At 48.5% G+C, this 27,858-nt stretch overlaps 1 protein-coding gene across 9 annotated transcripts in view; it reads left to right on the forward strand.

Annotated features, from left to right (window-relative positions):
- LOC140389850 (RNA-binding motif, single-stranded-interacting protein 1-like) overlaps positions 1-27,858 on the forward strand; it is a 433,449-nt gene that overhangs the window by 374,412 nt on the left and 31,179 nt on the right. For 7 of the 9 annotated variants that reach the window (XM_072474427.1, XM_072474477.1, XM_072474435.1 and 4 more), the window contains exon 7: positions 14,501-14,616. In XM_072474427.1, coding sequence (XP_072330528.1) covers positions 14,501-14,616 — 116 coding nt within the window. The remainder of the gene's footprint in view (positions 1-14,500; positions 14,617-27,858) is intronic. The other 2 variants (XM_072474452.1, XM_072474497.1) reach the window with 1 other exon arrangement.

The raw sequence follows: 27,858 nt of genomic DNA on the forward strand, positions 1-27,858 counted from the left end.
GACTCGATTTGATTGATTTGGCTGGTGGCCAATGAATTGGCCCAATAGGCTATCTGGTAACAGGTGGTGATTGGATCTCAACCCACTGGAATGTTTCTGAGCTTTAAGGGTTGAGTTTTGGTTTCAGTTTGACTGCTGGCAGACCTGAAGAAGGGTTACTGTCCTCTCCCCTCTCCAGAGTGTCATAACACTGTATATGGTGGTGTCCCTATGCACCTGCTGCTCTTATTCTTCTAGATGGCAGAAATTTCAAATTTGGAAGGTGCTGTTGAAGGAGCCTTGGCTAGTTGCTGAGTACATCTTGGTGCAGACTGTTGCCACTGTATGACAATGAGGGAGGAAGTGAATATTCAAGGTGTTGGATGGGGTGACAGACAAGAGGCCACCTTTGACCTGGATGGAGTTGAATGAGAGTGTTGTTGGAGCTGCATTCATCCAGGCAATTGGGGAGTATCCAATCACACTTCTGACTCTAGATGGTGGATGAACTTTGGGGAGTCAGGAGGTGAGTTGCTTGCGCAGGTATTTTCTGTCCACAAAAAGCAGAACAAGTCCAACTCAGCCAATTACCACACCATCAGTCTAGCCTTAAACATCAACAAGGTGATGGAAAGTGTGGTTGGCAGTACTATGAAGCGGCACTTACTCAGCCATAACCTACTCACTGACTCTCATAGGGCTTCTCTGCTCCCCACCACATTACAGCTTGGATTTAGATTTGGATTTGGGTTTATTGTCACCTGTTCCGAGGTACAGTGAAAAGTATTGTTCTGTGTACCGTCCAGACAGATCGTTCCATACATAAAATAACATAGGACATACGATAGATACACAATGTAAATACATAGACACAGAAATTGGGTGAAGCATACGGAGTGTAGTAGAGAAGATGCGTGGAGATATCAGTTCCGTCCATAAGACGGTCATTCAGGAGTCTGGTAACAGTGGGGAAGAAGCTGTTTTTGAATCTGTCTGCGTGCTCTCAGACTTGCCCGATGGAAGAGGTCGGAAGAGAGAATAACCCGGTGAGAGGGGTCTTTGATTATGCTGTCCGCTTTCACAAGGCAGCGGGAAGTGCATACTAATAAGTAGATGAGAGACTGGTTCACCTGACGGACAGGGGAATTGGTAAGAGTCGATGTGAGCATGCCGGATTTCCTCAGTTTCCTGAGGAAGTATAGGTGCTATTGTGCTTTCTTGGTTGTAACGTCGACGTGGGTGGACAAGGATAGATTGTTGGTGACATGCACGTCTGGGAATTTGAAGCCCACAACCATCTCCACCTCAGCACCATTGATGCAGGCAGGGGTGTGTATGATACTTCACTTTCTGAAGTCAATGACCAGCTCCTTAGTTTAGCTGATGTTGAGGGAGAGATTGTTGTCGTTACACCATTCCACTAGGTTCTCTATCTCCCTCCTGTGCTCTGATTCATCGCTGTTCGAGATCCGACCCATTGTGGTCGTGTCATCAGCAAACTTGTAGATGTAGTTGGAGATAGAATTTACCACAGTCGTGTGTGTATAGGAGTATAGTAGGAGCTAAGTACACAGCCTTGCGGGGCACCGTTATTGAGGACTATCGTGGAGGAGGTGTTGTTTATCCTTACTGATTGTGGTTTATGGGTCAGGAAGTTGAGGATCTAGTTGCAGAGGGAGGAGCTAAGTCCTGGGTTTTGGAGTTTTGATATGAGCTTGGCTGGGATTATGTTGTTGAGGGCGGAGTTGTAGTCAATACAGCTTTGCTCCAAACATGAACAGAATAACTGAATGTCAGGGAGAGATGGTTAGATTCTCTCTTCTTGGAAATGGTCATTGCCCAGTACTTGTGTGGCACAAATGTTACTTAATACTTATCAAGCCAAGCCTGAATATTGTAAAAGTCTTGCTGCATATGGACACATACTGCTTCAGTGTCTGAGGAATTGAAAATGGTGCTGAACATGTGTAATTATCTGCAAATATCCCACTTTCTGACCTTGTGATGGAGGGGAGATAAAACAGCTGAAGATAGTTGTGCCTGAGGAAGTCCTACAACCAAGCCCCGGGACTGAGATGATTGACCGTCAACAACCACAACCATCTTCCTTTTTGCTAGGTATGACTGCAACCAGTTGAAAATTCTTCCCTGATTCCCATCGACTTCAGTTTTGCTAGGGCTCCTTAATGTCACATTTGGTCACATGCTGTTTTGATGTTAAAGCTGTCACTCATGCCTCACCTCAAGAGTTCAATTCCTTTGTCCATGTTAGGACCAAGGCTCCAATGAGATCTGGATCTGAATGGTCCTGGTAGAACCCAAGTCTTTGGGCAGGTTATTGTTAAGTAAATGCTGTTTGAGAACAGTGTAAACCACAGTTTCCATCATTTTGTTCATGAGTTAGGGTAGATTGGTGGGGTGATAATTGGCCACGTTGGATTTGTCCTGCTTCTTATGGACTGGAGATCAGTGCCACACATAGTGTGATGTTGACCGTCGCGACACATGCAATGTCCGTTTACCTTTTTTTTTAATAAACATTTTATTGAGGTAGATATCGAAATTCGTTTCCCCCCGCCAATGCAAACTTCTCCTCCAGCGCCCTCATATTCAGAAAGCTCCCCTCTACAAAAATAGTCTCTCATCCTCTCAATCCCCGCTCTCCGCCATATTCGGAACCCCCCGTCCATCCTACCCGGGGCAAACCGGTGATTATCACAGATTGGGGATCAGGCCGATCCTCCCACTGCTCCCACATGCCGCCTCCACTGGCCCCAGACTCTCAAGGCCGCCACCACCACGGGGCTGGTGGAGTACCGCGCCGGCGTGAACGGTAGAGGCGCAGTTAGCGCCCCCAAACTTGTGCCCTTGCAAGAAGCTGCCTCCATACGCACCCATGCCGATTCCCCCTCCCACCAGCCACTTCCTAATCATGGCTATGGTAGCCGCCCAGTAATAATTGCTAAAGTTTGGCAGCGCCAGCCCTCCCTCTCACGGACTCCGCTCCAGCATTACCTTCCTCACTCGCGGGGACTTGGCCCCCCATACGAAGCCCGCTATAACTTTATTGACCCGCTTAAAAAAGGACCGCAGAATGAAGATGGGGAGACATTGAAATACAAACAGGAACCTCGGGAGGAACGTCATTTTCACCGTTTGGACTCTGCCAGCTCGAGTCAACGGGAGCGCATCCCATCTCCGGAAATCCTCCTTCATCTGATCCACCAACTGGGCCAAGTTCAATTTATGTAGCCGGTCCCAATCCCGTGCCGCTTGGATACCTAGGTACCTGAAACTGTCCCCTACCAATCTAAACGGCAGTTCCCCCAGTCGCCTCTCCTGACCCCCCGCCTGGACCGCAAACATCTCGCTCTTCCCCATATTAAGCTTATACCCCGAAAACCGGCCAAATTCCCCGAAAGTTCCCATGATTTCTTCCATCCCCTCAATTGGATCTGAAACATACAGATGCAGGTCGGCCGCAAACAGCGAGACTCTGTGCCCCCCACCCCCCCCCCCCCCACCCCCGGACCAGCCCCTTGTGGCCCTCAGAGCAATTGCCAGCAGCTCTATAGCCAGCGCAAACAGCAGTGGGGAGAGGGGCATCCCTGTCTCGTCCCCCGGTGCAGTCTAAAATAGTTCGAAGTCCTCCTGTTTGTCCATACACTTGCCACAGGAGCCTGGTTCAGCAACCTGACCCAGTCAATAAAGCCCCTCCCAAATCCGAACCGTCCCTGAACCTCCCATAAATAATCCCACTCAACCCAATCAAAAGCTTTTTCCGCATCCATCGCGACCACTACCTCCACTCCCTACTTTCCAGGGGCATTATGATCACGTTTAACAGCCTTCTTACATTGGCCACCAGCTGCCTGCCCTTAACGAACACCATCTGATCCTCCGCAATGACGTTCGGTACACAATCCTCAATCCTGGAGGCCAAAATTTTGGCCAACAGTTTGGTGTCTACGTTCAACAAGGAAATCAGCCACATAGCTCCAGGTTCTTGTCCCGTTTCAGAATAAGTGAAATCGTGGCCCGTGACATCGTCTGGGGCAGAACCCCTCTTTCCTTTGCCTCATTAACACCTTCATCAGCACCAGTCCCAATATCCCGGAGAACTTTTTGTAGAACTCCATCCGATCCCGGGGCCTTTCCCGACTGCATGGCCCTCAAGCCCTCCACTATCTCTTCCAACCCGATCGGGGCCCCCAGTCCTCTACCAGCTCCCCATCCACCTTCGGGCAAGTCAGCCCCTCCAGGAAGTGCCTCATCCCCTCCGGCCCCGCAAGGGGTTCCGACCTTTACAACCTGCTGTAGAAATCCCTGAACGCCTTGCTCACCCCTGCCGAGTCCCCAACTAAGTTCCCATCCCCGTCAATAACTTTCCCTATTTCTCTAGCTGCCTCCCTCTTTCTGAGCTGCTATGCAAGCATCCTGCTGGCCTTCTCACCATGCTCGTAGATTGCCCCCCTCGCCTTTCTGAGCTGTTCCACACCCTACCTGTGGTTAACTTAAAAGCCCTATCTCTGGAGTCTCTGCGTACCTCCTGTCGACTTGTAGAATCTCTTTTAAAGCCGGTCCATCTCTGCCCTGTCCGTCCGTCCTGTCCCTGTGAGCTCGGATCAAGATCAGCTCTCCTCTCACCACTGCCTTCAGCTCTTCCCAGACCACCGCTGCTGAGACCTCCCCCGTATCATTAACCTGCAGGTAATTTTTATATGCATTTCCTCAGCCTCTCACACACCGCTTCGTCCACCAATAGCCCTACATCTAACCTCCATTGCGGGTGCTGATTGCTTTCTTTCCTAACCTGCAGGTCAACCCAGTGTGGAGCATGGTCCGAGATTGTGATCGCCGAGTACCCCGTGTCCACCACCCCTGCCAGCAAGGCCCTACCCAAAACAAAGAAATCGATCCGAGGATCTACCTCATGCACCCCCGCCCCCCCCCCCCCCCCAATCTGCTCTATGAACCCTTTCAGTTCCTTTGCCATTGCTGGACCCTTGCCCGTTTTAGAGCATGACCGATCCAGGCCGGGATCAATCACTGTATTAAAGTCCCCTCCCATGACCAGCTTGTGAGAGTCCAGGTCCGGTATCTTCCCCAACATCCTCTTTATAAATTCCACGTCATCCTAATTTGGCACATTTACATTAACCAGCACTACCTTCATCCCCTCCAGCTTACCACTAACCATAATATATCGATCCCCCACATCCGAAACCATTCTACCCACCTCAAATATCACCCGCTTATTAATCAAGATCGCAACCCCTCTAATCTTTGTGTCCAGCCCCGAGTGGAAGACCTGACTGACCCAGCCTTTCCTCAATCTAACCTGGTCCACTACTCTCAGGTGCGTCTCCTGCAGCATTACCACGTCCGCCTTCAGTCCCCTCCGATGCGCGAAGACAGGCGCCCTCTTACCTCTTAACCGGCCCATTTAACCTTTGAACATTCCAGGTGATCAGCCTAGTTGGGGGGCAAAGTGCCCCCCCCCCCCCCCCCCCCCCCCCCCCCCCCCGCCGATCAGCCATCCCCTTTCTTGGGGCCGCCTCCAGCCCATGCGCCACGCCTCCCCGGCCCACCCCCGGCAGCCTCCGCCACCGACCTCCTCTCTGTCCCTCAACCGAATCCATTTACCTTTTAATGCGAAAGAGGAGCCTGCTTTGTCCTCATGATCTCACTTGAATCCAGTTCAGAGGAGCAGAGGGCATATCAAGCGCTGACATCAACCAGTTCCTTTGTGCCGTCTTCATCATTATGTAAATGGAAATTAAACGTCATACATGTAGGTCGTCGTGAAGGGCAATAACAACTAAATGCATGTTTTACTCAGCACTGGATACTCCTGTGAGATGCTACACCAGAATGCTGACAGCCACAATGCCCAAACCTATCCTCCACCCCCTCGAAGAACCTGCTCATCCGGGCCACCGTCATGTGCACCCTGTGGACCATCTTAAATTGAATCAGGCTGAGCCTGGCACATGACGAGGATGCATTGACTCGCCTCAGGGCCTCCTCCCATAACCCGGCCTTCAACTCCCCACCCAGCTTTTCTTCCCACTTTCAATTCACCTCCCTTATCGGGGCTCCCTCCCACTCCGTCAATTCCTTATAGATCTCTGAAACCTTACCTTCCCTACTCCTACTCTCGACACTACCTTATCCTGTAGCCCCTGGGGCGGCAGGTGCGGGAAGGTCGAAACCTGCCTCCGCACAATGTCCCTCACCTGGAGATACCGAAACACATTCCCACCTGGCAACTCAAACTCCTCCTCCAAGTCGAGAAGCCCTCATCAATAAAGAGATCACCAAATCTCTCGATCCCCGCCAGCTGCCACCCGGAGTGAACCGCTGGTTACTACATATCGGTGCCCATACCGACACCCCCTCCAGCCCCATGTGCTGTCACCACTGTCCCCACACCCTCAGGGCTGCCACTACTACCGGGCTTGTGGAGTATCAGGCCGACGAGAACGGCAGAGGTGCCGTTAACAGTGCCCCCAGACTCGTGTCTTTACATGAGGCCGCCTCAACCCGCTACTAAACCGACCCCTCCACCACTACCGCTTCATAACCATCGCTATATTCGCCGCCCAATAATAATTTATAAAATTCTGAAGAGCCAGCCCCCCGCCTCCAGCTCTACCTTCTTCATGGCGGGGTTTTACCCGCCGAAACAAATCTCGAGATCACCACGTTTACTTTTTTAAAAATCGCCTTGGGGATAAAAGTTGGAAGGCTCTTAAAGACGAACAAAAACCTCGGGAGTACCATCATTTTCACTGTCCTGCCCCGCCAATGACAGCGGGAACAGATCCCACCTCTGAAAATCCCCCTCATTTGTTCTCCCAGCCAACCCAAATTCAGCTTGTGCAGCTGCTCCCATTCCCGTGCCACTGGGATACCCAAATACCGAAAGCTCCCCCCTACCACCTTGAATGGCATCTCCCCCAATCACTTCTCCTGCTCCCTCGCCTGAATCGCAAAGACCTCACTCTTAATCATATTCAATTTATACCCTGAAAACCGACCGAATTCCTCTAATATCCCCAGAATCCCTCGAATCCCCTCAGCGGGTCTGAAATGTATAGAAGCAAATCATCCACGTAAAGTGCTCCACCCCCCCCCCCCCCCTCCGCCCCGCACTTTCCCATCGACGATCCCAGCGCCATTGCCAACGGCTGTATAGCCAGGGCAAACAGCAATGGGGAAAGTGGGCACCCCTGCCTTGTCCCCCGGTGCAACCTAAAATAATCTGAACTCACCCAGTTTGTCCGCACACTCGCCACCGGTGCCTGATACAACAACTGGACCCAGTCCACAAATCCCTGCCCAAACCCAAGCTGCCCCAGGACCTCCCATAGGTATTCCCACTCCATTCAATCACAGGCCTTCTCTGCATCCATGGCAACCATCACCTCTACCTCTCATCCCTCTGGAGGCATCATGATTACATTACGTAACCTCCTGATGTTGGCTGCCAGATGCTTCCCCTTCATGAATCCCGTCTGTCTTCCCCTATTACCCCTGGCACACAATCCTCAATCCTTGAGGCCAAGATCTTAGCCAATTGTTTGACATCTACATTTAGCAGGGAAATTGGTCTATATGATCCACATTGTTGGTCCGCTCTAAGTTAATAACTTACTCTGCTGTCTCAACCTGTAAAATAATTTTTCACAAACCACTTCTCTATCAGATTCTGAAACTTCTCTCACTTGCCAATACTTACTTGCATATAACATACATGGGCTTTGCCCCCTTGCTGGCATCATCACAATTGGCAAAACCATACTTCAAGAAATAATCTTTATACTTCTTTGTTCCAAGTTAAATTATTTTTTCAGGGCCATTAATCAGAGGCTCTGGAGCCCTGCCACTGCTCTGTCCTGACTCTCCTGTGCAGCTCTCTCCAGAAGATTCTGTTGTGAGATCCTGTCCAATAGGTAAACTGCCTATTTGAGTCTCTGGCCATCTCTTACTGTTAAGACAGCCTTTAATCGTCATAGTTCACGCCTTGATTGCCAGCAGCTGCTTTGTCGCCAAAAGCACATATCTGGACAGCACTTCATGTCAATTCTACATCCTCTCTGCTGCTGCTTCTGGCCAGAAGACTCCACGCAGTATCTCCATTTAAAAGGCGGCACCGGCTACAATTCTCAATGTAAAAGCCGGTAGGGGCTGTTGGGCACTTCTCCTGCGATCGGGACCTCCGTGGGAATGGCGGGACCAATCGCTCTGCAACCCTCCCAAAATCCATCCGTGGGCCACGACCTTGACTTTGAAAAACTCAGATGTAAAGAGACACATAACGGTAGACAGGAGATAGAGTTGTATGGAGAGACCGGAGTAGGAGTCAGCATGGAATTAGTTCCTAGTTTGGGCTATACTTTGTACATCTGTTTATACTTGCTTTTTACCAATAAACACCTTACAACCTGACAAGCCTGTGAGCCTTTTTATGAAGCCTACTGAGCAAACCCTTACAACCATGCACATTCCACGTGTCCTCCTTCAGTGCCCAGAACTATATCCTTCAGTGCCCAGAACTATATCCTTCAGTCCCCAGAACTATATCCTTCATTGCTTCCTTCCTCATTGGGTTAGAAACATACTGTGTAAGAAAGTTCCCTCGACGCATTTCAGAAATTCTTTGCCCTCCTTGCCTTTAACACCATTTCCCCCAGTCCATATTGGAGTGATTTGAAACGCAGGTGATGGGCCGAATTGTTTGATTCTGTGCTTCAACATGGTATGAGTTTACATAATACTATTAAAATTTTAAAAAGTGAAGCCAAATGATTTATTCTGCTTTTAAAATCAGTGAATAGAGAATTATAACTGGCCAAAGAAAGGTAACGATGATAGGTTTCTTCTGACAAGTGGCAGAAGATGTGAGCAAATATTCTAGTTATCTGCCTGAGAGTTGTGGGGTGCTCAATGATAACCATGCAGCATGGACAGCTCACAGGAATCTGATCAGTTTGCAGCCTTCTTTTTGCCTATACCCTGAATGGTTTCCACAGTACGACTTCACCTACTGAATGCTTGGAATTTGGCATGAAAGTTGACCGGCTGCATTAGCATTTTCCTGAGGCCATAAAGGAAAATAGTCAGTTCCGATTAATCTTGTGGCATGTTATTCCACACAGGTTAGTCAGCATTCATGTGTTCCTCATCATAAAAGGGTGAATTCCTCCAACATTTGAACGTCACAGTGTCCTAGTGTAGGAAATTGGATAAAAATTAATGGGTCAGACAATTAGGAAGGATCTAAAAGATTATGTTGGGTATTGGTAACTTATTGCAAGTCGACTAAGGGCACAGGCTTAAACCAATTCAAAATAGAAATTTGGTTCAGTAAATATTTGTATTGTCCCTTAAAACGTGAAAGACATACAATATGAATGTGGGAGAAACTCAAGTTAGGCCCGAAATGAGTGCAGAGTCAGCAGGGTACCTACTCCATGTGCTGATCTATGCCACGCCAAAGCCCAAATTTGTCATTTAGCCTCAATTAAATGTCACCATTGACCTGTGGGCACCAAACAGCTGTACTTCCTGCTACTCAAACAGTCGGAGTCCGTCAGCAGATTTGGGTCTTGAGCTTGGGGAAGAATGCTGGCCGAAGTGCTCGAATGTGCCAGGAGAGGTTTTGATGTCTTTAGTGGATGGCACAGCACTGCTGCTTGTCTTGTAGCCACAAAGGTGAAAACTAAAACATTTTTGCTTTGTTTTGAACATCTTCCAGCAAGCCGATCAAGGACCCATCGAAACAAGGAGTGAGAATTTGTGTGATGCAAACTCTACTCACTTCTTAATTTTTACATTCACCCTTCCTGAGTTATCAGAGTTTCACAGAATCAGAGTACCTCTCCTTTTCAGGTAAGTACCACATTGATGCACGATCAATTACTGCAAAGACGAGGTTAAAGCATAACTGAAGGCTTTAATAGACTAGAACTGTTCCCCAGCAGCTCAGGTACAGAATGAGGGCTGCTGGGACGGCACCGACTCTTATACCCCGCCTATCTGGGCGGAGCTACATACTATACAGCCAATGGTAAACCCCCAGGTTTGACCAATGGAACTTCAGCCTCTCGGGTGCTGCAATACCTGATAATACCACATTCACCCCCTGTTAAAAAAGAGTCCGACGAGGGTGGTGGCCAGCGGCTACAACTGTATTCAACATGGTGTGATCAGATATGGAGGTACCGTGATACCTCCTTACAGTGTTTAGAGGATATTTATAGTCATGGCAGATATATACAGTCAGTGTTTATTATTTACAGTTACAGATCGATTAAGATGAAGCAATCAGTCGGTCGGGTGCCCTGGTCGCCCTCTGGGATTGTCTGGGCCTCGGTGGTGATTCCGGTGGGGGTCCAGGCGTCTGCGACTCCGGGAGCGTGGCTTCGGCCTCCATGGCAGCTTCGTCACCCGTAGGTGGCGCTGGTGGGGAGAGCGGTTGACCTGGGAGGGAGGCGCCTGTAGGGGGCGTCGGTGGGTGGGAGGGCACAGGCAGGAGCGGTGGGAGGACTGACCCTCCTGTGAGGTGCTGCGGGGGGGGTGGGGGGGATTGGGGTGCACGTGGGGTTCCGGCGGGCACCAGGTCCCAGAGGGAGACCGTATCTTGTCGGCCGTCAGGGAACGCCACGTAGGCGTACTGGGGGTTAGCGTGCAGCAGATGGACCCTCTCGACCAACGGATGTGACTTGTGCGCCCGCACGTCTTTTCAGACCAGGATGGATCCGGGTGTCGCTAGCCAGATCGGGAGCGCGGTCCCGGAGGAGAACTTCCTGGGGAAGACAAGGAGACGTTCATGAGGTGTCTGATTGGTGGTCATACAGAGCAATGACCGGATGGAGCGGAGGGCCTACTGGAGGACTTCTTGCCAGCGGGAGACTGGGAGGTTCCTGGACCGTAGGGCCAGTAGAACGGTCTTCCAGACCGTTCCGTTCTCCCTCTCTACCTGCCTGTTTCCCCGGGGGTTGTAACTGGTCGTCCTGCTTGAGGCGATGCCCTTGCTGAGCAGGAATTGATGCAGTTCGTCGCTCATAAAGGAGGACCCCCTATCACTATGTATGTAAGCGGGGAAACCGAACAGTGCAAAGATGCTATGGAGGGCCTTGATGACGGTGGTGGCGGTCATGTCGGGGCAGGAGATGGCGAAGGGGAACCGGGAGTATTCGTCAATCCCGTTCAGGAAATAAGTGTTACGGTCGGTGGAGGGGAGGGGGCCTTTGAAGTCCATGCTGAGGCGTTCAAAGGGACGGGAAGCCTTTATCAGGTGCGCCCTCTCTGGCCGGTAGAAGTGCGTTTGCACTCTGCGCAGATTTGGCAGTCCCTGGTGGCTGTCCTGACCTCCTCGATGGGGTAGGGCTGGTTGCGGGTCTTAACAAAGTGGAAAAAGCGAGTGACCCCCGGGTGGCAGAGGTCCTCGTGGAAGGCTTGGAGGCGGTCCACTTGTGCGGTGGCACATGTGCCGTGACACAGGGCGTCAGGGGGCTCGTTTAGCTTCCCGGGATGATACAAAATCTCGTAGTTGTAGATGGAGAGTTCTATCCTCCATCGCAAGATCTTGTCATTTTTTATCTTGCCCCGCTGTGCATTATCGAACATGAACCCCACCGACCGTTGGTCAGTGAGGAGAGTGAATCTCCTGCCGGCCAGGTAATGCCTCCAATGTCGCACAGCTTCTACTATGGCTTGGGCCTCCTTTTCGACTGAGGAGTGGTGGATTTCGGAAGCATGGAGGGTACGGGAGAAGAAGGCCACAGGTCTGCCCGCTTGGTTGAGGGTGGCCGCCAGAGCTACGTCGGAAGCATCGCTCTCGACCTGGAAGGGGAGGGACTCGTCGATGGCGTGCATCGTGACCTTTGCAATGTCTGCTTTGATGCGGCTGAAGGCCTGGCGGGCCTCCACCGACAGGGGGTATGTTGTGGACTGGATTAAGGGACGGGCTTTGTCTGCGTAGTTACATGGTGTAGTTACACTGGGCGTAGTAACTAAAAAACCCGAGGCAGCGCTTCAGGGCCTTGGGGCAGTGAGGGAGGGGGAACTCCATGAGGGGGGCATGCGTTCAGGGTCGGGGCCTATAACTCCATTTCGCACTACGCAGCCGAGAATGGCTAGACGGTCGGTGCTAAAAACACATTTATCCTTATTGTACGTTAAGTTAAGGATTTTAGCGGTCTGGAGGAATTTTCGGAGGTTGGTGTCATGGTCCTGCTGGTCATGGCCGCAGATGGTGGCGTTATCGAGATACGGAAACGTTGCGCGCAAGCCGTACCAGTCAACCATTCGGTCCATCTCGTGTTGGAAGACTGTTACCCCGTTAGTGACACCGAAGGGAGACCTTAAAAAATGATAGAGCCACCCATCTGCCTCGAAGGCAGTGTATTTGCGGTCACTAGTGCGGAGGGGTAGCTGGTGGTAGACGGACTTGAGACCCACCGTGGAGAAGACCTTATAATGCGCAATCCTGTTTACCAGGTCGGATATGCGGGGGAGAGGGTCCACGTCCAGCTGCATAAGCCTGTTGATGGTCTGACTGTAGTCAATGACCATGCTATGTTTCTCCCCGGTCTTTACCACCACTACTTAGGCTCTCCAGGGACTGTTGCTAGCTTCAATGACCCCTTCCCTTAGTAGCCTTTGGACCTCCGACCTAATGAAGGTCCGGTCCTGGGCACTGTACCGTCTGCTCCTGGTGGCGATGGGTTTGCAATCCGGGGTGAGGTTCGCAAACAGGGAAGGCGGGTCGACCTTAAGGGTCGCGAGGCCGCAGACAGTAAGGGGGGGTATAGGGCCGCCGAATTTGAAGGTCAGACTTTGCAGGTTACACTGGAAGTCCAACCCCAGGAGTGTAGCCACGCAGAGGTGCGGAAGGACATAAAGGCGGAAATTGGTGAATTTCCTTCCTTGGACTGTGAGGTTTGCTGGGCAGAACCCCTTTATCTCCACTGAGTGGGAACCGGAGGCCAGGGAGATTCTTTGATTTACAGGGTGGGTAAAAAGTGAACAGCGCCTTACCGTGTCGGGGTGTATAAAGCTCTCCGTGCTCCCAGAGTCGATCAGGCAGGACGTCTCGTGGCCGTTGATGAAGACCGTCGTCGTTGCTGTTGAGAGTGTTCGATGTCGAGTTTGGTCCAGAGTCACCGAGGCCAGATGCAGTAGCTGTGAATTTTGATTGGGCAGTGTATAGTCGGCCGGGCTGGGGTCCTGGGTCCCCATCCAAGATGGCGTCTCCCATGGGTCGCACATGGTGGTCGGAGATGGACAAAATGGATTGTGCGTTTCTGGGGGCAACGTCCATGGACCCTGCCAGGGCCCGTGCCTCCCTCAGTCTCAGGGTGTCTTTCTCTAATAGTCGCTGGCGGATCTCTGAGGAGCTCATACCTGTTACGAAGGCATCCCGGATTAGGAGTTCTGTGTGGTCGCTCGCCGAAACTTGCGGGCAGCCACAGCTTCTGCCCAGCACCAGTAGTGCGCGGTAGAACTCCTCCAACGATCCCCCAGGGCTTTGTCGTCTCGTTGCAAGCAGGTGACGTGCCTAGACCTGGTTTACTGGGTGGATATAATGTCCTTTTAAAAGTTCGCTTGCTGCATCAAAGTCTTCCGCCCCCTCGATGAAGGTGTAGATCCCAGGGCTTACCCTTGAGTGCAGGAAATGCAGATTCTGCTCCCCCGTGGGCGTGCCTCCAGCCGTCTCAAGGTAGCCTTTGAAACACGCCAGCCAGTGTTCGAAAATCGCCGCTGAGTTCGCCGCGTGGGGACTGAGTTGCAGACACTCCGGCTTGATTCGGAGATCTATCCTTTCAACTTAAGTGTAGTCTATTAAATTGATGCACGATCAATTACTTCAAAGACGAGGTTAACGCATAACTGAAGGCTTTAATAGACTAGAACTGTTCCCCAGCAGCTCAGGTACAGAATGAGGGCTGCTGGGGCGGCACCGACTCTTATACCCCGCCTTTCTGGGCGGAGCTACATTCTATACAGCCAATGGTAAACCCCCAGGTTTGACCAATGGAACTTCAGCCTCTCGGGTGCTGCAATACCTGATAATACCACACACATTTGAGTGGGTTGTCGGTATACAGGATCCACTGCCTCTTCCAAAATCATTGGGAGGCAGGGTTGCGTTGGAAAGCCAACATGCTGTTCAGGGACTCAAAATTAAGGCTTCCCTCCGGTTCCACCTCTGCAGCCAAAGAAAAGCTCAGCCCTGTGTTTAACTCAGAAAATAACAACCATCTGACTTTGAATTTGCCTATTACACGGATGTAACATGACTAAGCACAAGTAGTGAGGAGATAAGCAATGAAAATTCAAGTGATTTATAAATCCACCCATTCCCCAGGATTTTGTCATTCACATGATGCATGGCACAGGAAATTTAGTAGTGATGTACTACATTATTCCACTGCTAATTTGAAATGCGGTGTCATGTTTTGTACATTCTCTAATGTTAATTTTTAAAACAAATTTTCTCTCTCTACAGCTCCCCTAGAACCTTTGCTATGCAAGTTTGCAGATGGTGGTCAGAAAAAGCGACAAAATCAGAACAAATATGTGCAGAATGGTCGAGCGTGGCATCGAGAGGGCGAGGTGAGACTTGTAAGTCTCAACCAACCAAAATTTGACTCCTCCTCCATCTTAGTGTACTGTCCCCTCCATCCTTGTAAACAACCATCTCATCTCTAACATTCCTTTCCTCACAAGTCCCTGAATGTATTTTTGCCTCCAAAATGATTGATCACACTATCATCCTGCACTCCTCTTCGCCATCATGAGCTGGTTTTTCACAGTAACTTCATTGAAGCCTTCTTGTGACAAGAAGCAATTATTATTATTATGGTTGGGCCTACACTCAAAAATTATATTCTAAGCTATTCATAGTCAACGAAACGCCTGCAGTGGCTTATCTTCCCATTTTTACACAGTTATCTCTGGTATCCCACAAGAACCTATCCTTCACCCTTCCTATTTCTCATCCAAATGCTGACATTCAGTGACATCATCTAAAAACACGCCAGATTCTAAATGTATGCTAATGATGCCCAGCTCCACCACCTCTCTTAACTTCTCCACACTCTCTAATTTGTTTTGCTATTCTTTCATGGGATATAAGCATCAATGGCTAGGCCAGCGTTTTTATTACTCATCCCGAATTGGCTTTGAGAAGATGGTCGTGAGCCTTGAACTACCTTGACATGCTGAAATCCATGCAGTGTACCTACAGAACAAAGAACAAAGAAAATTACAGCACAGGAACAGGCCATTTGGCCCTCCCTGCCTGCGCCGATCCAGATCCTTTATCTAAACCTGTCTTCTATTTTCCAAGGATCCACTTCCCTCTGTTCCCCGCCCATTCATATATCTGTCTAGATGCATCTTAAATGATGCTATCGTGCCCGCCTCTACCACCTCCGCTGGCAAAGCGTTCCAGGCACCCACCACCCTCTGCGTAAAAAACTTTCCACACACATCTCCCTTAAACTTTCCCCCTCTCATCTTGAAATCGTGACCCCTTGTAATTGACACCCCCACTCTTGGAAAAAGCTTGTTGCTATCCACCCTGTCCATACCGCTCATAATTTTGTAGACCTGAATCAGGTCCCCCTCAACCTCCGTCTTTCCAACGAAAACAATCCTAATCTACTCAACCTTTCTTCATAGCTAGCACCCTCCATACCAGGCAACATCCTGGTGAACCTCCTCTGCACCCTCTCTAAAGCATCCACATCCTTCTGGTAATGTGGCGACCAGAACTGCACGCAGTATTCCAAATGTGGCCTAACCAAAGTCCTATACAACAGTAACATGACCTGCCAACTCTTGTACTCAATACCCCGTCCGATGAAGGCAAGCATGCTGTATGCCTTCTTGACCACTCTATCGACCCACGTTGCCACCTTTAGGGTACAATGGACCTGAACTCTCTGTACATCAATTTTCCCCAGGACTCTTCCATTGACCGTGTAGTCCGCTCTTGAATTAGATCTTCCAAAATGCTTCACCTCACATTTGCCTGGATTGAACTCCATCTGCCATTTCTCTGCCCAACTCTCCAACCTATCTATATTTTGCTGTATTCTCTGACCGTCCTCCTCGCTATCTGCAACTCCACCAATCTCAGTATCATCTGCAAACTTGCTAATCAGACCACCTATACCTTCGTCCAGATCATTTATGTATATCACAAACAACAGTGGTCTGAGCACGGATCCCTGTGGAACACCACTAGTCACCTTTCTCCATTTTGAGACACTCCCTTCCACCAGTACTCTCTGTCTCCTGTTGCCCAGCCAGTTCTTTATCCATCTAGCTAGTACACCCTGAACCCCAAACAACTTCATTTTTCCATCAACCTGCCATGGGAAACTTTATCAAACGCCTTACTGAAGTCCATGTATATGACATCTACTGCCTTTCCCTCATCAATTAATTTTGTCACTTCCTCCAAAAAAATTCTATTAGGTTTGTAAGACATGACCTTCCCTGCACAAAACCATGTTGCCTATCACTGATAAGTCTATTTTCTTCCAAATGTGAATAGATCCTATCCCTCAGTATCTTCTCCAACAGTTTGCCTACCACTGACGTCAAGCTCACAGGTCTATAATTCCCTGGATTATCCCTGCTACCCTTCTTAAACAAAGGGGCAACATTAGCAATTCTCCAGTCTTCCGGGACCTCACCCGTGCTCAAGGATGCTGCAAAGATATCTGTTAATGCCCCAGCTATTTCGTCCCTCGCTTCCCTCAGTAACCTGGGATAGATCCCTTCCGGACCTGGGGACTTGTCCACCTTAATGCCTTTTAGAATACCCAAAACTTCCCCGTTCCTTATGCCGACTTGACCTAGAGTATTTAAACATCCATCCCTACCCTCAACATCCGTCATGTCCCTCTCCTTGGTGAATACCGATGCAAAATGCTCATTAAGAATCTCACCCAATTCCTCTGACTCCGCGCATAAATTCCCTCGTTTGTCTTTGAGTGGGCCAATCCTTTCTCTAGTTACCCTCTTGCTCCTTATATACGAATAAAAGGCTTTGGGATTTTCCTTTACCCTGTTAGCCAAAGATATTTCATGACCCCTTTTAGCCTCTTTATTGCGCGTTTGAGATTTGTCCTACTTTCCCGATATTCCTCCAAAGCTTCATCAGTTTTAAGTCGCCTAGATCTTATGTATGCTTCCTTTTTCATCTTTGCTCGTCTCACAATTCCACCCGTCATCCATGGTTCCCTAATCTTGCCATTTCTATCCCTCATTTTCACAGGGACATGTCTGTCCTGCAGTCTAATCAACCTTTCCTTAAAAGACTCCCACATTTCAGATGTGGATTTATCCTGAAAGAGCTGCTCCCAATCCACATTCCCTAGCTCCTGCCGAATTTTGTTACACTTGGCCTTCCCCCAATTTAGCACTCTTCCTTTAGGACCACTCTCGTCTTTGTCCATGAGTATTCTAAAACTTACGGAATTGTGATCACTATTCCCAAAGTAATCACCGACTGAAACTTCAATCACCTGGCCGGGATCATTCCCCAATGCCAGGTCCAGTATGGCCCCTTCCCGAGTTGGACTATTTACATACTGCTCTAAAAAACTCTCCTGGATGCTCCTTACAAATTCTGCTCCATCTACGCACCCAAGACTACATGAGTCCCATTCAATGTTGGGGAAGTTAAAATCTCCCAATACGACCACCCTATTGCTCCTACATTTTTCTATAATCTGTGTACATATTTGTACCTCTACTTCACGCTCGCTTTTGGGAGGCCTGTAGTAAAGTCCCAACAATGTTACTGCACCCTTCCTATTTCTTAGCTCTACCCATATTGCCTCAGTGCTCGAATCCTCCATCGTGCCCTCCTTAATCACAGCTGTGAAATAATCTCTGACCAGCAATCCAACTCTACCACCCCTTTTGCCTCTCTCTCTATCCCTCCTGAAGCATCTGTACCCTGGGATATTTAGTTGCCAGTCTTGCCCTTCCCTCAACCAAGTCTCAGTAATACCAATAACATCATATTCCCAGGTATTAATCCAAGCCCTAGATTCATCTGCCTTACCTGCTACACTTCACGCATTGAAACAAATGCATCTCAGACCACCTGTCCTTTTGCGTTCATCATCTCTTTCCTATCTATTCTTCCCCTTAGTCACATTGAGTTTATTATCTAGTACCTTACTGGCTTTAGTTGCTGCCTCTTTACTGACCTCTAACTTCCTAATCTGATTCCCATCCCCCTGCCACATTAGTTTAAAACCTCCCCAATAGTGTTAGCAAAAGCACCCCCGAGGACATTGGTTCCAGTCCTGCCCTGGTGTAGACCATCTGTTTTGTAATGGTCCCACCGCCCCCAGAACCGGTTCCAATGTCTTAAAAATCTGAACCCCTCCCTCCTGAACCATCTCTCAAGCCACGTATTCATTCTGACTATTCTTGACTTTCTACTCTGACTGTCTCGTGGCACTGGTAGCAATCTTGAGATTACTACCTTTGAGGTCCTATTTTTTAATTTATCTCCTAACTCCCTGAATTCTGATTGTAGGATCTCATCCTGTTTTTTACCTATATCGTTGGTGCCTATATGCACCACGACAACTGGCTGTTCACCCTCCCCCTTCAGTATGTCCTGCAGCCGATCTGAGACATCCCTGACCCGTGCACTCAGGAGGCAACATACCATTCGGGAGTCTCGTTTTCAACCACAGAAACGCCTGTCTACTCCTCTTACGATTGAATCCCCTATGACTATAGTCCTTCCAGTCTTTTTCCCGCCCTTCTGTGCAGCAGAGCCAGCCACGGTGCCATGAGACGGGCTACTATTGCCTTCCCCTGATGAGTCATCTCCCCCAACAGTATCCAAAACGGTATACCTGTTTTGGAGAGAGATGACCGCAGTGGACACATGCACTGCCTTCGTGCTCTTTCTCTGTCTTTTGGTCACCCATTCCCTGTCTCCCTCACCAATCCTAATCTGCGGTGTGACCAACTCACTGAACGTGCTATCCACGACCTCCTCAACATCGCGGATGCTCCAAAGTGAGTCCATCCGCAGCTCCAGAGCCATCATGCAGTCTAACAGGAGCTGCAGCTGGACACACTTCCCGCACATGAAGGAGTCGGGGCATCGGCCGCGTCCCTGAACTCCCACATTGAGCATGAGGAGCATAACACGGGTCTGGGATCTCATGCCATTTTTACACTTTACCTTAACTGATTACAAATGTAATATCAAATAATGAATAAGTGAAAGGAATAAAGATTTTACTTACCAATCACAATACTTACCAACACACGAAGAGTTAAAGAGGAAAACTTATCTTCCCGACAGACCCCTGGCCACTGCTCCCGCTGAAAATCTGAAGGCCGTTTCTCCGACAGCTGTGTCCCTGCCGCTCTCCTCGCGCTCTTTTATCCTGTGTCCCCGCCGCTCTCCTCATAGAATCATAGAATTTACAGTGCAGAAGGAGGCCATTCAGCCCATCGAGTCTGCACCGGCTCCTGGAAAGAGCACCCTACCCAAGGTCAACACCTCCACCCTATCGCCATAACCCAGCAACCCCACCCAACACTAAGGGCAATTTTGGACACTAAGGGAAATTTAGCATGGCCAATCCACCTAACCCGCACATCTTTGGACTGTGGGAGGAAACCGGAGCACCCGGAGAAAACCCACGCACACACGGGGAGGATGTGCAGACTCCGCACAGACAGTGACCCAAGCCGGAATCGAACCTGGGACCCTGGAGCTGTAAAGCAATTGTGCTATCCACATTGCTACCGTGCTGCCCAGGAGAGCTCCTCGCGCTCTTTTATCCTGTGTCCCCGCCACTCTCCTCGCGCTCTTTTATCCTGTGTCCCCGCAGCTCTCCTTGCGCTCTTTTATCCTGAGTCCCCACTGCTCTCCTCGCGCTCTTTTATCCTGTGTCCCCGCCGCTCTCCTCGCGCTCTTTCACTGAGTCTCCGCTGCTCTCCTCGTGCTCTTTCACTCAGTCCCCGCCGCTCTCCTCACGCTCTTTCACTGAGTCTCCGCTGCTCTCCTCATGCTCTTTCACTGAGTCCCCGCCGCTCTCCTCGCGCTCTTTCACTGCAGGCTGTGACGTCACGGTTCAACTTCTCTCTACTTCTACCTGCCCTCGAGTCTCCCTCTTGATCTTTACTTGGCTGAGATCCTTACAGTGATTGTCTTTTTTTTTGGTTAGAGGAGGAGGTAGGGAGGGAAACACTGCAGAAGTGTTTTGGGTTTAACTGTCAGTGCTGTTAAGAAGAGAATTTGAATTGTCGGACTCTCCCTGGCAACCTTCTGAGGTTGAACCTGGCTGTTCACAACATTACTGTTCCATTTGACCCCGAGATGAGCTTGTGACCATTTATCAATAAGATGATCTTATTTCCATCTCCATCAATCACCCGGCTCTGTTCCTGCCTCAGCTCATCTGATGCTGAAACCCTTAACCAAGTTTTCCTAACTTTGGACATGTGCATTACCCTCGATAAACTTGAGGGTTCCAAAACACTGCTATCCATGTCCTAATTTGCACCAATTCCTGTTTGTCTATGACTCCTATGTTCACTAATCTAGATTGGTTCCTGCTTAAGCAATGCCTTGATCTTAAAATTTTTCTCTGTTTTCAAATCCCTCCATGGCCTCGCCCCTCCCTAACTCTGCAATCTCCGACAACCCTCCAAAATATTTGCATTCTTCTAATTCTGCTCTTTGGAGCATCCCAATTTTAATTACTTTGCCATTGGTAGTCTTGCCTTCAGCTGCGTAGGCCCGAAGCTCTGGAATTCCTTTCCTAAACCTCTCTTCTTCCCTACCTCTATGAGATCTTCTTAAAACTGGCTGTTTGAGCAAACTTTATGTCCGCTGCCCTGATATTGCTTTGTGAACCTGTGTGAAGCACCTTGGGATATTTCATTACGTTAAAGGCATCATATAAAAGCAAATTGTTTTTATCCTTTCCATCAGCTTAAAGCCTGCCTTTGGAATTAATATTGATAGTTTAATTGTAGAGTTGAAGATGTGTGTATATCATTCAAATACGATTTATTTGTAATTTTTCCCCTCTTAGTGGAGTTTCTCATCAGTAAAGTCCAAGTGAGAATAACCCACTAATAAACAACACCACCTAGATAGTAATCTTCTCCTTGTGTTCTCTACTCAAAGGCAGGTCCTTGGCGATTATTTGCCAAACCATGGCAAAGTCCCAAGGACTGAACTGCATGTATTGGCATTAATCTGATCCACATTCTAGTCAACTGAGATAACTGGCTCCGTATTTTATTCAACACTGTCCTGTCCAAGAAATGCAATGCTGTTGTTTTTTTCACATGGACACAAGCTCTGCTTGTCAAATTCATGGGTCATTGGCACCAGTACTGGGGAAGGAGGGAGCTGTTCCGATGGGATGGTCTTCATCTGAGTCCTGCTGGGACCAGAGACCGAACAAATCATGTAACTAGGGCTGTAGATAGGGCTTGGAACAGAATGGAGGGGGGAAGGTTCAGTTGTCCGGAAAATTAGAAAACCCAAATTAAAGGAGGAGGTAAGAGCACAGGTTAGCGATGTGGCAGATGGTTACCAGAAAATAAAGGGGAGGGACAGAACAGGTGAATGTCTTTTTGCACCAAGGAATTATAGAAGAGTAGGGAAATTTAACTGTGGAACAAATTTAAAAGCTTTGTATCTAAATACTTGAAGCATTCAGAACAGACATAGTGAGTTAACAATGCAAATAGAAACAGAAGGGTATGATTTGGTGGCGATTACTGGAACATGGTTACAGGGAGACCAGGTCTGGGAGTTGAATGTCCAAGGGTATGCAGTACTTTGGAAAGATAGACTGAAAGGAAAAGGAGGTGGAGTAGTTTTGCTCTTGAGGAAAGGGATCAGTGCTGTAATGAGGAATGATATAAGCACTGGTGATCAAGATGGAGAATCAGTCTGGGTAGAAATAAGAAATAGCAAAGGGAAAAAGTCTTTGGTAGGAGTAATCTGTAGGTCCCCAAACAGTGGTTCTGCAGTGGGGCACAGTCTAAACCAGGAAATACTGGGCGTTTGTAAGAAAGGTACAGCAATGATCATGGGTGATTTTAATCTGCACATAGACTGTAAAAATTAAATTGGCATGGGTAGCCTGGAGGCAATCATTGAGATTGTTTCTTGGAACAGTATGTTGGGAACTAACCAGGGAGCAGGCTACTCTGGACTGGTATTGTGTAATGAAGGGGGAATAATTAATTACCTCATAGTTAAGGATCTTCTAGGGAGTACTGACCATAATATAATAGAATTCAAACTTCAGTTTGGGGCTGATAAAGTGGAGTCCCATACTTGCATTCTGGAATTAAACAAAGGAAAGATTCACAAAGAATGTTCACGATGGAAGGTCTAATGCAGGTAGGGAATATACAGTGAATGGTAGAACCCTCAAGAGTATTGAAAGTCAGAGAGATCTGGGTGTACAGGTCCGCAGGTCACTGAAAGGGTCAACACAGGTGGAGCAGGTAGTCAAGAAGGCATACGGCATGCTTGCCTTCATTGGTCGGGGCATTGAGTATAAAAATTGGCAAGTCATGTTGCAGCTGTATAGAACCTTAATTAGGCCACACTTGGAATTTAGTGTTCAATTCTGGTCGCCGCACTACCAGAAGGATGTAGAGGCTTTAGAGAGGGTGCAGAAGAGATTTCCCAGATATTGCCTGGTATGGAGGGCATTAGCTATGAGGAGAGGTTGAATAAACTCAGTTTGTTCTCACTGGAATGACGGAGGTTGAGGAGCGACCTGATAGAGGTCTACAAAATTATGAGGGGCATAGACAGGGTGGATAGTCAGAAACCTTTTCCCAGGGTAGAGGGGTCAATTACTAGGGGGCATAGGTTTAAGGTGCGAGGGGCAAGGTTTAGAGTAGATGTACGAGGCAAGTGTTTTACACAGAGGGTAGTAGGTACCTGGAACTCGCTGCCGGAAGAGGTGGTGGAAGAAGGGACGATAGTGACTTTTAAGGGCATCTTGACAAATACATGAATAGAATGGGAATAGAGGGATACGGTCACCGGAAGTGCAGAAGCTTTTAGTTTAGACGGGCAGCATGATCAGCGCAGGTTTGGAGGGCCGAAGGGCCTGTTCCTGTGCTGTACTTTTCTTTGTTCTTCGATGGTGGGGGAGTCCTGAACTAGGGGTCTTAGTTAGAGGATAGAGAGTAAACTTTTAGGACTGAGGTGAGGAGAAATTTCTTTACCCAGAGAGTGGTGAATCTGTGGACTTCGCTACCACTGCAAGTAATTGAAGCTAAAATACTGTTTAATTTCAAGAAGGAATTAGATATAGCTCTTGGGGCTAAAGAGATCAAGGGATGTGGGGGGAAGGCGAGATCAGGGTATTGAACTTAATGATCAGCCATGATCATAATACATGGTGGAGCAGGCTCGAAGGGCCGAATGGCCTCCTCCTATTTTCTATGTTTCTATGAAATTGCACAGGCATGAGGACAGATTTGGTCCAAGTAGAGTGGGAAGGAAGGCTAAAAGGTAGGACAGCTGATGAGCAGTGTCAGTTGTTTAAGGAGAGACTCAATTCCTCACATCTAAAATATATCCCAGTGAAGAAACCACAGAGATACTAAAAAAGTAATAAAAAGAGCTAAGGTAAATTATGAAAGAAAACTAGTGCAAAATATCTACCCCAGAATACTGAAGGAGGCTAGAGAGGAAATTGCTGAGGCATTGACAGAAATCTTTGGATCCTCACTGTCTTCAGGTGATATCCTGGAGGACTGGAGAATAGCCAATGTTGTTCCTTTGTTTAAGAAGGGTAGCAAGGATAATCCAGGGAACAACAGGCCAGTGAGCCTTATGTCAGTGGTAGGGAAATTACTGGAGAGAATTCTTCGAGACAGGATCTACTCCCATTTGGAAGCAAATGGACGTATTAGTGAGAGGCAGCATGGTTTTGTGAAGGGGAGGTTGTGTCTCACTAACTTGATAGAGTTTCTCGAAGAGGTCACAAACATGATTGATGCAGGTAGGGCAGTGGATGAAGTCTATATGGACTTCAGTAAGGCCTTTGACAAGGGCCCTCATGGTAGACTAGTACAAAAGGTGACGTCACACGGGATCAGGGGTGAGCTGGCAAGGTGAATACAGAACTGGCTTGGTCATAGAAGGCAGAGAGTAGCAATGGAAGGATGCTTTTCTAATTGGAGGGCTCTGATTAGTGGTGTTCCACAGGGATCAGTGCTGGGACCTTTGCTGTTTGTTGTGTATATAAATGATGTGGAGGAAAATGTAACTGGTCTGATTAGGAAGTTTGCAGACAACACAAAGGTTGGTAGAATTGCAGATACCGATGAGGACTGTCAGAGGATACAGCAGGATTTAGATTGTTTGGAGACTTGGGCGGAGAGATGGCAGATGGAGTTTAATCCGGACAAATGTGAGGTAATGCATTTTGGAAGGTCTAATGCAGGTAGGAAATATACAGGGAATGGTAGAACCCTCAAGAGTATTGAAAGTCAGAGAGATCTAGGTGTACAGGTCCACAGGTCACTGAAAGGGGCAACATAGATGGAGAAGGTAGTCAAGAAGGCATACGGCATGCTTTTTTACGAGGCAAGTTTTTTAAACAGAGAGTAGTAGGTACCTGGAACTTGCTGCCGGAGGAGGTGGTGGAAGCAGGGACGATAGTGACATTTAAGGGGCATCTTGACAAATACATGAATAGGATGGGAATAGAGGGATACCGACCCAGGAAGTGTAGAAGATTGTAGTTTAGTCGGGCAGCATGGTCGGCATGGGCTTGGAGGACCGAAGGGCCTGTTCCTGCGCTGTACTTTTCTTTGTTCTTTGTTCACTTTCCTCTGGTATTCCCCATCTGCTCTGTCAACTCTTCATGCTTGGAAACCTCTCAACATTTTCTTTCCAAAGATACCAGTTTCTCCAATCGTTACTATAAAACTGAAGTCTGTCATCCCTGGAATCATTCCCATAAAATTTTTCTGTACCCTTTATAATGCATTTACATATTTCCTAAAATGTGGTGTTCAGTATTGGACACAATGGGCGCTATCTTCCCGAATGGGAACAGCGTCCCATAATGAACGCGTTCAGCTGGGGGATTCCCGGTGCTCGGAGAGCCGAGGAACCCCAAGCTATTGAACGAGATCCTATTCCCATTCGGGTAGATATGAGGCCTCAGTGGGTAACTGCCCGATGAGGCCGCACTGAGTCCCGGTTTCTGTAGTGGGGATCTCCACTCACCGGAACTCCTCAGTGTAGCAGGAAATCGGGACGTCATTTAAAACTGACGGCCCGATCTCTCAACCACCTGATGTGACTTGTTGGGCGGCATGGTGGCACAGTGGTTAGCACTGCTGCCTCAGAGCTCCAGGGACCCCGGTTCAATTTCGGCCTCGGGTGACTATGTGTGTGGAGTTTGCACTTCCTCCCCGTATCTGCGTGGGTTTCCTCCCACTGTCCAAAGAAGTGCAGGTTAGGTGGACTTGCGCCTTAGTGTGCAAAAGGTTGGTGGGGTTACTGGGTTACGGGGATAGGGTAGAGGCATGGGCTTAAGTCGGGTGCTCTTTCCAAGTGCCGGTGCAGACTTGGGCTGAATGGCTTCCTTCTGCACTCTAAATTCTATGCCTATGACCCCTGAATCCCCCAAAGGCCTAACTCACCTATAAAGGGGTCCTCGGCACATGCACCCAGGCAGGGCACCCCTGAGCCCAATCCCCGTTGCTGGTTAAAAGCCAGTTTGGCACCTTGGCACTGCCAAGTTGGCAGTGCCAAGGTGCCCAGTTGGTGCTAGTGTGCCACCCTGTCCAGAGGGCAATCACTGGGGGCCTTCAATCCCCTGGGAGACCCCCACGAGTGCCATTCCGCCTGGTCCCTGTTTGTGGATACCAGCACTGAACGGCGCTTGCTCGATCTCGTGAGGAGTAGCGAGCCGGGTAGATCCCGGAAGAGGGATCTCCTGGCATCTACCGGCCGCGTTGTGCTGTTCTGCCTTTCAGGAGTAACGTGACTGGTAGATCGTGCCCAATATTCCAGTTGAAGCCAAAGCAATGTTTCGTAAAGGTCCGCCATAAATTCCTTGCTTTTGTGCTCTGTTACTCGGTTTGTAAAGCTTAGGATGCTATACACCTGACTAACTGCTTTCTCAACCTGCTCTGGATTCGAACCCGAGTCCGCAGCGCCGTAGGCAGCAGTGCTGACACTGTGCCGCGTGCCGCCAATTTCTTTCTGGTTTTACACCTCTCACTTCACGTTTCCTTTGTCTCGCAAACTCCGAGATCCAAACACCGATTTCTGCAATTATTTCTAATAATGTCTTTCAAGCTGTAGTGGTTTCCACAGACCTTTGCACGATTGCGGATATATTTCTGGCCTCTCACGATCCAATGCCTTTTCAACTCTAACTTTACAGAAACATAATCTGTTCTTGTTCCCAGTTTCTTCTGTTCCATCAACTCCAGACCCCTTGGAGTCTTCTCTTCATTTCTCAAGTTTCCTTAACTACCTGGACTTTGGGCGGGATTTTCCGGCTTTGCCCGCCTGGCAACCATAATTTCCCTACCGAGGTCAATGGGCCTTTACATGATCCGCGTCCCACCTATGGCAATCTATCGATGGGCGGGGTGGAATAATCCGGCCCTTTACGTATCTGGCATTTGTTTTCTTAATCATTACTCCATAGTATGGCTTTTCTTCTAACAAGGCTAAGAGAGGATAAAATCTGTAGTTAGATTCTTGCTGGACAAAGGTCTTTAGCCTTGTAAAACTAACTGTTTCTAGCAGAACAGTGCGAGCTGCCTTACCTCTCACTACCTATCTCCAACAACAATCAAATTCAGCTGAAGCTAAAACTTAAATGCTTTTTTTATCCTTAAAAGAGCCTCCAGTTGCTAAGCAACCCCTGCTAGTTCTATTTATTCTTCATGCCGTAACCCTCTCTAAGCACAAAAGAATGCAGGAGGAATGCAATAGAATGTAAGATGTGCAGGTTATGTGGATTGCTCATGTTTAATTGCCCATTAGTGCCTAAATGTGTGCTGTTTCGGTGGTTGGTCACGATCATTGAGCGGGGTTACGAGGTAAGGGATGGGGGTAGGACTAGGTAGAGTGCTCTTTCAGAGGGTCGGTGAAGACTCAATGGGCTGAATAGCCTCCTCCTGCACTGTTGGGATCCTATGGATTTGATGAACCCCATTTGGAACTGAACCAACCACCACACATACAAAACACCTTTGTCCAGCATGAATCTAACTATAGATTTTACCCATCAAGGCACAGAAACATTAAATTAAACCCACTTAAAACTATACCGTATTTCTAATGTCGACATTACAAACAAAAATCCCTTAAATCTGCCTTCATTTTCTTAAGAATGGACATTAAAAAATTGGTTGTTTAGCAGATTTACAGGGATGGTCATTTTTAAATATTTGGACTAATGTTCAAAATTAACCCTTTGTTCCCTGTATGGTGCCAAGAGCATCGTAAAGGTTAAAAACTTTTAAATAATAGTTTGAAGTCATGCTGATTTAATAGTTATTTTCATGGTAGCACAGTGATTTGCACTGCTGCTTCACAGCTCCAGGGACCTGGATTCAATTCCAGCCTTGGGTGACTGTTTGTGGAGTTTGCACTTTCTCCCCATGTCTGCGTGGGTTTCATCCGGATGCTCCGGTTTCCTCCTGCAGTCCAAAGATGTGCAGATTAGGTGAATTGACCATGGTAAATTGCCCCTTGGTGTCCAGGGATGTGCATATTAGATTAAGGGGTTTTTGGGATAGGGCGGGGAAGTGCACTCAGGTGAAGTGTTCTGTCAGAGGGTC

Source organism: Scyliorhinus torazame, chromosome 2 (assembly GCF_047496885.1).
Source record: "Scyliorhinus torazame isolate Kashiwa2021f chromosome 2, sScyTor2.1, whole genome shotgun sequence".
Classification (NCBI taxonomy): domain Eukaryota; kingdom Metazoa; phylum Chordata; class Chondrichthyes; order Carcharhiniformes; family Scyliorhinidae; genus Scyliorhinus; species Scyliorhinus torazame.